This window comes from Bicyclus anynana, chromosome 11 (assembly GCF_947172395.1).
Source record: "Bicyclus anynana chromosome 11, ilBicAnyn1.1, whole genome shotgun sequence".
In the NCBI taxonomy this organism is placed as follows: Eukaryota; Metazoa; Arthropoda; class Insecta; order Lepidoptera; family Nymphalidae; genus Bicyclus; species Bicyclus anynana.
The window spans coordinates 9150054-9161926 of record NC_069093.1 but is presented as its reverse complement, the minus strand read 5'-3'; the positions used below and the strand labels follow the sequence as shown (position 1 = coordinate 9161926).

At 35.9% G+C, this 11873-nt stretch overlaps 2 protein-coding genes across 2 annotated transcripts; both read left to right on the top strand.

Moving 5' to 3' along the window:
- Window positions 1-351: 351 nt before the first annotated feature.
- Window positions 352-1748, top strand: LOC112053927 (polyglutamylase complex subunit TTLL1-like). Its single transcript, XM_052884440.1, has one exon. The coding sequence runs from the start codon at window positions 474-476 to the stop codon at window positions 1746-1748; it is 1275 nt and encodes a 424-aa protein (XP_052740400.1). The 5' UTR covers window positions 352-473.
- Window positions 1749-3568: 1820 nt separating this feature from the next.
- Window positions 3569-4933, top strand: LOC112053928 (polyglutamylase complex subunit TTLL1-like). Its single transcript, XM_052884326.1, has one exon. The coding sequence runs from the start codon at window positions 3614-3616 to the stop codon at window positions 4907-4909; it is 1296 nt and encodes a 431-aa protein (XP_052740286.1). The 5' UTR covers window positions 3569-3613; the 3' UTR covers window positions 4910-4933.
- Window positions 4934-11873: the final 6940 nt, after the last annotated feature.

The following is an 11873-nucleotide window of genomic DNA, read 5'->3' as shown; positions in this document are numbered from 1 at the left end:
TATGGAACTTAACTATCGTTAAACAAAGAGGAAATTAGATCAATGCATCGATCGATAAAATGAAAAATCCATTTGATGCGATGCGTCCGATACTTACGATGCGAATATGTGGACGACAACCATAATTCAAAACTTTATAATCAGACTGTTATCACAACGGATTTATCGCCAACATAATCACTACGATCGCCATTAACAACCAGTTGGTTACCAGAGATACGCGTCCAAACAAACAACCTCTATAGTTACATTACGATGTTAATAAAAATCATAATTATTACTTTATGGTGTGAAAGTAGACAAAGGTATTATAGAAATTATCAGTAATCTGTGTGGAAGACTGCTAATTTTTGGTTTATTGACATATTTATGTCAATAGTGCAATCTTTGAAAAAATATTAATTCGTTATAAAAATATTATTTCCGTATGTTTTCACCAAATTTTCTATAAAACAATATTCACCTATAATGTAATGACAACTAGCAAGGAGAAGTGTCGTATTTTTAATAGAAAAGAGAAGATATTAAAATTCTGTACCGACTTTGAAAAATCTGCTGTGATAAATAGTTTTCTAAAACGTGGGTGGGATCAGGTCACACCTCACGAAGATTGGAATATTTACTGGTCTAGTACGTTAAATTGTCGAGCACTGTTTAATAGTGGTACACTTCAAGACAATCAATTCATCAACCATTTCCCAAATCACCAAGAACTGGTGCGTAAAGATTTGTTAGTGAAAAACATTCGTCGCTATCGCAAAGACCTAGAAAAGGACCGCAATCCTGTCGCAGACAAATATCAAGAGACTCTCCCTGGCGGTGGATCAGTCACACGTTATTTATATTTAGATTTTCTTCCCACTACTTATGTTCTCCCCACTGACTATAACATATTTATCGAAGAATACAAAAAGTTTGGACAATCAACGTGGATCTTAAAACCTTGTGGTAAATCTCAAGGCGATGGCATATTTTTGATAAACAGCTTAACCAAATTGAAGAAGTGGTTTCGGGAATCCAAGAAACACTCATCACCTAATCTATCAAGTAAAGACGTGTACGTTATATCTCGCTACATCAATAATCCTCTTTTGATCGGCGGAAAGAAATTCGATTTGAGAATTTACGTTTTAGTCACATCGTTTCGTCCTTTAAAAGCTTACATATACCGGAATGGGTTTTGCAGATTCTGTGCCATAAAATACGATACGAGGGTAACAGAACTCGACAACGTATACGTTCACCTAACCAATGTTAGTGTTCAAAAGCATGCCGAGGAATATAACAGTGAACACGGAGGTAAGCTGAGTCTCAATAACTTTAAACTATATTTAGAAGGCACACGAGGCTTAGATGTGACGAAACGGTTATTCAAAGATATCCATTGGCTGATTATACATTCTCTTAAGGCTGTGACTGTGGTAATGTCGAATGATCGCCATTGTTTCGAGTGTTTCGGTTACGATATTATTATTGACGACAATTTGAAGCCGTGGCTTATTGAAGTGAATTCATCGCCCTCTATGACAGCAACGACTCAAAGCGATAGAATACTGAAGAATAAATTAGTGGAAAGTATTTTATCAGTTGTTCTTCCACCAAATGGAATTCCAGATGTCCGGTGGAATAAAACGCCTTCGGATGCAGCTATTGGAGACTTTGACATACTTATCGATGAGGATGCTTTATATAGAAATAAGTTTGCTGACGACGACAATGACAATGGTAAAAAGTTAAGAATCTCATAATGATTATATTGTGGCTTATATTACGCCAGGTAGATTATATTTTTATATGTACTCATACTTATATAAGATAATTTTTCATTAACTTTGCTTTTATGTTTGTAACGATTACAATACGATTTAAATAAATTGCTATAAAAGGTTTCTTTTTAGCCTCTATTCGCACGAGAGTTTTTTTAACAGACGTTAAAAATAAATAGACCTTTATTTAACTTCATACTATATTTTACGTTTAAAAAAATGCTCGTGCGAATGGAGCTTACTATAGTTTTTCTGTAGCGTTTTATTTTTCCAACTAAAAAAAAATGCGTGGTTATCTCACGACAATTAAGCTGCTTTTTAATTTATAATTCTTTAATAATAATTTCTGTGATTTTAAAGAATTTTTACCAAGCGTCTAACGTTTCTATATTAATTTCTGTTAAAAACCCTATTAATATTATAAACGCAAAAGGTTGTAAGTATGTATGTTTGTTACACTTTCACGCCGCGACTATTTATCCGATTTTGGTGAAATTCGGAATATATTCTGGTCCCGGAAAATACATTTTTCTTGCGGGATTTGTAATAACTGAATTTCACGCGGGCGAAGACGCGGGCGAAGAAATTATATATCACGTGTCTCAAACGGTGACGGAAAACATCGTGAGGAAACCTGCACGCCAGAGAATTTCTTAATTCTCTGCCAGTGTGAAGTCTGACGTGAAGGCCAACGTGGTGGACTATTGGCCTAACCCCTCTCATCATTCTAAGAGGAGACTCGAGCTCAGCAGTGAACCGTATATGGGTTGATAACGACGAAGACGCGGGTAATCAACTAGTGTAGTATTATAGTATTATTCGTAAAACTGTAATGTTATAAAATATGGCAGTAACGTTATTTCGTGGCCAGAAATAAAGCAATTCACTACTTAGTAATATAGGACATTGAATAAAAAAGGACGTAGCGTGAGCTAAACATTTTTAAATAATCGATAACATAATATTTGGTAATAACTGGCATTTGTTGTCGAAAAGCAAATGAATATTAAATATACTCGTAATATTAACATTAAAAATACATTAACAAAGCAATCAGGTATATGTACATTTATATTATTCTCTATATAAATAGTTAACCACCAAAAAGGATTAAACATTTACCGTAAAATATAATTACTGAAAATAGGGAGCATTTACAACGCATACCATACCTACCTTTAATATATTTATTATTTTTCTTTGTCTATCTTTATGTGTGTCTGTCAGTTCATGTTTATCTACGAAACAGAAATAAGCGTTACTTATAGCTAAATTCTTTCTCCGCATACTTTCATCACAGATGGTTTTGCATGCATTTTCTAACCGACTTCCAAAAAGGACGTTTACGTTGGACTGTATGAATGTAAGTAGATTTTTTTTAAGTATCATTTGTTTTGTATTTTGTATGCAACAAAGTATTTCTTCTTATTTTCTCCTTTAAATGTTGGCATAGTGCGTGAAATCATAAAACTAAAGTTATTAATGATTAATATTAATAAATTACAAACTGTAATTCCAGTTCTGCCAAAATTCACTCAAAATTGACAAACTTGAGATGTTAGAAATAAAAACGAATTCCATGCGAACTACGTCGCGTCTACTAATTAAATACTAAAACAATGTATGATTTAAAGAAATAATATAAACTTTTTAAATGATAACATTCCAAAACCTGACGAAAGTACGCGGTTCATTTTGTACAAGTCAGTATCGTTATTAGATCAATACGATCTTGGATACAATGTGATTAGATTGCCTCGGAAACGTTCGGGGCTTTCCTTACTGTTGTAACAACTCACGTACAGGGACGTGTGTACAACATACGTTAGCAAAAAATATAAACCACAATGAATACTGAAAGTAAAAAAATGGCCACAAGCATTTACGGAAGAGTGAATGCACCTGTAGAAAGATGTAGAGTCAACTTTTGTACTGATATGGAGAAATCTGTGTTGATGAGCAACTTTGAAAGACGTGGGTGGCATCAAGTGGGACCTGATGACGAGTGGAATTTCTATTGGGCATCCACTCAAACTTGTCGAAACTTGTTCAGCGTAGAGAGCGGGTATCGGATGAACGATAATCAAATAATTAACCATTTCCCCAACCATTACGAACTGTCGAGAAAGGATCTACTAGTGAAGAACATAAAAAGATATCGGAAAGAGCTGGAACGTGACGGAAGTCCTTTAGCCGAAAAGGCCGAGGTCGTCTTACACGGTGGACAAGTCGTTACCCGCTACGTTCATCTGGATTTTATCCCTGTGACATTTGTCCTGCCGGCGGACTACAACATGTTTGTTGAGGAATATCGTAAATCACCACAGAGCACGTGGATTATGAAACCCTGCGGTAAATCCCAGGGCACCGGGATATTTCTCATAAATAAACTGTCGAAACTGAAAAAATGGTCAAGGGAAGCGAAGGCCCCTTTTCATCCGCAACTAAGTAAGGAAAGCTACGTTATATCTCGGTATATCGATAATCCTTTGCTTATCGGAGGCAAGAAATTTGACCTTCGTCTGTACGTATTAGTGACATCCTTTAGACCGTTGAAAGCTTACCTTTTTCAACTCGGATTTTGTAGATTTTGCACGGTGAAATATGACACAAGTGTTACTGAATTGGACAATATGTATGTCCATCTCACTAATGTAAGTGTGCAGAAGCATGGTGGTGACTACAATAATATTCATGGTGGGAAAATGAGTGTGCAGAATTTGCGTTTGTTTTTGGAAGGTACCAGGGGACGAGCGGTTACAGAGAAGTTGTTTGCTTCGATACAATGGCTCATTGTGCATTCTTTGAAAGCTGTGTCGTCTGTAATGGCAAATGACAGGCATTGTTTTGAGTGTTACGGATACGATATAATAATAGATAACCAGTTGAAACCTTGGTTAGTGGAAGTCAACGCTTCACCCTCTCTCACCTCAACGACGGTTAATGATCGAATAATGAAGTACAAGTTGATAGATAACATATTGACAGCCGTGTTACCTCCTGATGGAATACCAGACGTGCGTTGGAACAAAGTGCCTAATTCAGAAGCGTTGGGGAACTTTGACTTATTAATTGATGAAGACTTAATGGAGAAGGAAGAGTCAGCAAACGCGACTGGCAAAGGTTCAAAAAATAAAAAGTAAATATTAGATTGATGTGTATCAAAAAAAAAAATCATAGAAAATTTGTTATAGTTTTAAATTTTTTTTAAATTTACTATTAAAAAAATACAATAAAATAAAATTAGCTACTTTATTGGTCTAGAAGTTAGTCCATTAAACTTCGATGAGAAAGTCCTTGGTCGAGCTATGAAATATTGAGGTTTTCATTCGTCTAAAAAATCTCAGACCATATTTGGGAAGTTGATGGTGGTATAACCCTCAGAGAGCAAGTTAAACCGTCGGTCTCAACCATTATTTATTATTAACATCTAATAATGATCGTTAAAGAATCAAACATTGCAAACACCGCCAACCCGCATTAAAGTAGCGTGGTAGGTCTAAGCTCCATTTCTCCTAACAGGAAGGCCCTATATATAGTAGACCATTAGAATGTTGGATAAAATAATAAAAACTAATGAATACCCGCGACTTCATCCGCGTGGAATTCAGTTTTTCAGAAATCCCGCGGGAACCATGGATTTTTCCGGGATAAAAGTAGCCTTTATGTTAATTCAGAGTAAAGTCTATTCCCATTCCAAATTTCTTTTTTTTAATTTTTTTTTTTTAAATTAGTAGAAAGTAGGATAGTAGGATGGGATATTAAGTCAGCAGTTAGTTTAGCAGTCACTAAACTACTCATAGTATATTTTCTTCGGTTAAAAAGTTACCAAAAACCGTATATACTATTTAGAAATAAATGTGACAAATAACTGCTGAATCTAAAGATTCATTGGAAATATCATAACTTTGTTGCGGTGCCATTTTACGAGGATAAAAACCGAGGAACGCTTTTAATGAAGTAGCGAATTCAGCGGAAGCTCGATGCGCAATTGAATGGTGGATTATAGGATATTATTCGACATTTTTTAAAACTTTCAAATCTTTCGGTCTTAACTTTTAAAACTTTGTTGCATCTGTGGAATTAGGATCCAATATATTTGATCCGATTTCACTAAGTTCATTTTTAATTATTTTTTTTTTGTATTTTAAGTTGATGATAAAATACTTTTTGTCAAAAGAGGAAAGATTTAATTGTTTGTTTGTTTACATTAAATAGGCTCCGAAACTACTGAACGGATTTGAAAAATTATTTCACTGTAATGAAGCTATACTATCCCCAGGTGTTGTATGCTATACCCGTATTCCTACGGGAACGGAAACCGCACGGCTCTGTTAGTTAGTATATAAAATTATTAGAATGGTATATCTGTGTAGTTGTGGTAAACCTTAATAGAACTTAATAGAACCTTCTTGCCAGCTGGCCTATTAAATTATTAGGTTTTTTTAACAACCTCATAAAATAAACATCGAATCAACTGAGAAATGCCATCTACCTACTGTATGATATCCATGAAGGGTTGTCAGAAGGCACTGAATGACAATTGGCTACTTATACGTCAAGTAAAATACGCAGGGCTTCCAAACACGGATATCTACCTCAGACCAATTATTGTATGGACCTGCCTCGCTAGACGTTACTTTTCTGTCAAAGTATATGATCAACGATCTTATGCGATTATAAAAACTGTCTATAAAGTAATCGACGTTTCATAGTTTTAATCGTGTTCGTCGGTTAAAGAGCTCGGTAAAAATACCTTTTTGTGTAGTTGAATGGTGTAAAAAACGGTCAAAAACTTCTAGCTTAGTAAAAGATTATATACCAAATCTAAGCTCGTTTTCCTCAGAAAATGACAGATAATTTTGTTCGTAAATTTGGGTGCGATACTGGTCCTTCTCTAATTGGTCTGAGATATCTACGCGAGTGAAACCGAGGCATAGCTCCTGTTATTTATGTGCAAACTCCATTAGACATTTATTAAAATTTTGAGTATCCGAATTTTTCGTTTAATGGTGGGTTCACGGCAGCTCACAAAAAGGTTATTTGTATATTTCCTGAGCATCGCTCGAGATAAATTACTCAGTTGAAAAATGTACCCACTTTGGCCTGACTCTCATTAGTTTCTGCTTTGTTTTTTGCCCCTCGAGACCTCTCAGGATGCTTGAGTCTAAATTTGTGGTGTCTTTGTACGGAATTCCGTTTTAATTATTAAATTAAATGTTGCTGATTTCGCATTTTGTTTTCTTTTGGAACGTATATTTTTTGTATATTTTGACCGCTTTGTTGGTTTCGCAGTTAGCTTAAATGGGAATCACCAGGTTTGAGTCTTGGGTTGTGAAATATATAGCTTTTCTATATTCCCGGTAATCCCCAGTACAAAATTCAAATCCTGAAGTTGGAAATTTATTTTTCTACTCCCGTAGTCTACTCAATATAAAATCTCAAACTATACTTTAAAAGCTATTATATATATTTATCACACGGGTAAACTGTGCCACAATGATATAATTTAAAGTTTTTAAATAATTCAATGGTATTGGCTATAAAAATTCTTAATTCCTTTATTTCTTTTATCGTGCTCGTAGAAAACGTATTGTATGCCACTGCACGTAATAAGCCATTGTAGCACTCGTACTGTTGTAGTAAGTACGCCAATCCGTATTCAAGCAACGTTGTGGGTCTCAGCTCCATATCATATTAGAAGGAGTGGCGCGGCTTAGCCTGACCTTATAGTACGCAAGTGTTGGCTGTTTAAATAGGTTTAAATTAATGAATATGAAAAGTTTCCTATCAATGTTAAGTTAAATTTCAACCTCCAATTTCAATCCAAGTAGGTAAGAGAGGATACAATGGGGTCGCACTGAATGTACAATGGACGCATCAATATTCTATGCCTATGGTATACCGTAAAAGGTATTTTTGGTACACAGGCGGCGATATACGTAAAAAGACCCTTTTAACCCCGGCCACTGAAATAGTGTGCTATACTGTGATAGGGAACACTGGAAACTCTTTGTACCGCTTGAACAAATAGTTCGGTTTTTATTGTTGGCCGAAAAAATATCTTGTTTTATTTTTATAGCTGGATCACATATTTATATGGACACAAAAAGTAGTTTGGCTCTTCGAACGATGACGTTCATAAGTTCCTGGAATGGCGACCCCGCACTAGAAAGCGCAGTGTTGGTCAACCCCCCACCAAGTAGACTCCGGTTGTGCTTCGACTCGCAGGGTAGCTCCGTGGTTAAGGCGTCAGGCACAGTGCCGAGAAGTTGTGGGGTCGAAAACCGACCGCTGGATTATTGTTGTACATCAGCTTTTAGCGTTGTCTGTTCTGTGCTAAACATATTCGCTACATACAGCCAGTTTCGTCATGTAAAGCTAAAGTAACAGTAAAAGTAGTAAGTAGTAAAGAAGACTTTATTTTTTTTTGTGATTAAGACCGTCACTTTTGCTTTATGACGTTACTTTGACTGTTACTTACAATGAAAAAACTGGCCGTTCCTTCGTTCGCTGTGTGATTCTGAGCTTTCTAATGAGGCCCATAGTTAGCGACCTATATTGGTTAGTACTTATATTGGCCATATAAAATTAGATAAAACTTCAGGATACTACTGCGATTTTGTAAGAAGAAAACCCAATACCTACCTATTGCTTAAATTTCTTTTCACGTGTTGCTTAACACATTCGTTGCGGTAGGAGATCAATTGACCTTCTGCGTCTAGCGTTTTCAAGAGTAAGAAGGTCGATAGACCTCGTAACGGACCACATAAAGTTCTAGTATGAGGTTAAAAAACCTCGTACCGCACCAGAGAAAAGTACAGATAAATTAGTACCGCAGCGAACGTGTTGACTAATTCACAGGCGATATTAGATCATGCGTTCGAGTTCGAGATTATACTCGAGAGAGATTTGGCATAGCATTATAGGCTTTGATTAATTATAATACAATACTGCAATTGCAATATATCATAGTAGAATACATAATCATCTATATCAGTGCATCAAATTGCTACCAACCTTTATTATCTATAGCTAATAATATCTAAAACATCAAATTAATTCGATCGACATATTACGAAGCTTTCGCCTGACTGTTGGGTCAGGGGTCAGATATCGAAGACTCTGCGTATCGTGAGGAGATATTACTAGACCCCGCTGTACACCGGTTTCTTGCACCTCCTTCAAATTGATCAATAGAAAATATCATAATGTTATCCCTTTTAAGATTCGGGGGTACGGTATCTTTAGAAGTCGGTTGTATTTTTTTTTTAATTATCTTATGCGTACTTTAAAGTAGAAGTATAGCGTAATGTTGAATATATTATATTCTATATTCAACTAAAATTATGAGAGGATAGATTTAAGATTCATATAAGATCGAAGGTATGTTAGCGGAAAAAGATATCCCAGGAGTGATTACATCGATACTTTCATTACTTGGTTACGTACGTGCCGCTATTCAATCAGATTTGACTATTTTCGTCTTTCTGATAAATCATAAGCAATATGTGTATGATAAATATTTACCGTATTCCCACCGGAACGGGAATCACGCGGGTAAAATCGCGGGGCAACCGATAGTATTTATAATATTTTGTAATACATATTAAAAATGTAATAATTTATCTATATCTATACTTATAACAAATTTGTAAAGAGGTCAATTCTGTATATGAAATATATTTCAAAAATAACTATCAGGGGGTGATACTGATGCCAAAAATCCAATCAGTAAAATTTTCGTCTGTTTTTCTTTGTTCGTTATAGAAACAAAAACTACTCCACGGATTTTAACGAAACTTGGTACAGTTATTCTTCATACTCCTGGGCAGGTTATAGTATACTTTTCATCACGCTACAATTAATAAGAGCAGAGCAGTGAAGTTGGGAAAACGGGAGAAGTTAGTTACTTAGCGATACTACTGTAAGGGCTGGATAAAAGAGGCCTAAGGGCAGACAAAGTCGCGGGCGTCCGCTAGTAATTAAATAAAGGAACAAAACGTCTAAGTCCTTTAATCTAAATTTCATCCTACTAGTCAGAACGTATATTACTAACTATAGGAGGAGAGTTTATATAACTATACGTAACTCCACCGTATGTTTGCAAAATAAATCCCAGGAGTAATTACATCGAAGTTACATTAGATGGTTACGTGCCGCCATTCAATCAGATTGGACTATTTTCAGCTTTCTGTTATATGAGCAAACTAAGGTTACTCGCTCCGAGCTAAAGGTCATCGGCTGGATTTAATCGAGCGGATAGGGCAGTGGTTTTAAACTATGTGGACCACTGGTGGGCCCTTAATGTACCCGAAATGTTCCATGTTATTCACAAAAATATCACTAAATATTGTCACTGATTAATGATTTGATCAGAGTGATCAAGCATAGAAATGAAGGTATTCCTACCCTACTCCTACCCTACCAATAACCTTCCCCTACAATACCTTACCCCTACCCTACCCTTACCCTACACTTACCCTACTCCTACATTAGCCCTACCCTACTCCTATCCTACCCCTACACTATCCCTCCTTACCCCTACCCTACTTCTACCCTACCCCTACCGTAGCCTTACCTTACCCATACCCTACACCTACCCACCCCAGGAGTATGAAGAATAATTGTACAAAGTTTCTTTAAAATCGGTCGAGTAGTTTTTGTTTCTATAATGAACATACAGACAGACAGACAGACAATTTAACTGATAGCATCAGTATCGATCAGTAATCACCCTCTGATAGTTATTTTGGAAATATACTTCATATACAGAATTGACCTCTCTACAGACCACGACCGGAAATATATTTAATTGATAGTCCCTAATTGTACTAAATGGTTTAGAACCACTGGGTTAGGGAATTGAGTGTACACAAAAGAAATGTTTCATTAGAATCGACCGTTTTGTTTAACTACGCGTTTGTACATAAAACTATATTGGTCAATTGTTTAACTGAGTGGCGACCTTTCTTTCCAAGCACACTTAACATTTGGGAATAAATAGCATTAGTATTTTTGATTTGTTAACTTTTATTATTGCATCTATACTAACATTATAAAGCTGAAGACTTTGCTTGTTTGTTTGTTTGATTGAATGCGCTAATCACAGGAACTACTGGTCCGATTTGAAAAAATATTTCAGTGTTAAATAGCCCATTTATCGAGGAAGGCTTTAGGCTATATATTTGCCCCGTATTCTTACGGAAACGAGAACCACGCGGGTGAAACCGCGTGGCGTCAGTTAGTTAAGATTATATTGAACTATTAATCTGTGATCGCCTGACTTTCCTCATCAATGAAGCTGATAGTTAGTCAGTTCATGCTTCTAAGGTAAATACGGCGCACCTATAGAGTTTGGACCTTGGTGGCTTTGGGAGGTAGATTTGAGGTATTGCGTCAGAAGGAGGGTAATGTTTTTTAATACAAAACGTATTTTTTTGTATTTCCCACGTGATATAAGAAATCAAATCTCCAGTTATCAGGTACTTAGTATTTTGATAACTCTTTTCTAGAGATCATTAAATTTAATCATTGACAGGTTTTTGCGAAACCTTACCACGAAGTTAAGTGATTAGCAACAGCGTATGCAATTTCTCATAAAATCTATTACTAATATTACAAAGAAGTAAAGTGATATTGTTGTAGGTATTTTCTAGAATCGATTTTTAAAAAAAAATTACCACTAGAAAGCAACGTTGTTTGTGAGCGACATACACGTGTAGTTCCCGTACCCGTGAGAACGGGAACTACACGGGTGAAACCGCGAACGTCGGCTAGTATTAGTATCATCGTATAGTAGGAGCATGAGCTGACAATTTTAGTTTTAAAAACATGTGAATTTTTAGCCATCACAAGCTGTTCTTCCATCTATACTAATACTATAAAGCTGAAGAGTTTGTTTGTTTGATTGAATGCGCTAATCTCAGGAACTACTGGTCCGATTTGAAAAATTATTTCAGTGTTAGATAGCCCACTTATCGAGGAAGGCTGTAGGCTATATATTATCCCCGTATTCCCACGGGAACGGGAACGACGCGGGTGAAACCGCGCGGCGTCAGCTAGTAATTAGATAAATATTGTGATTTAAATTTTATTAGTGGTTGA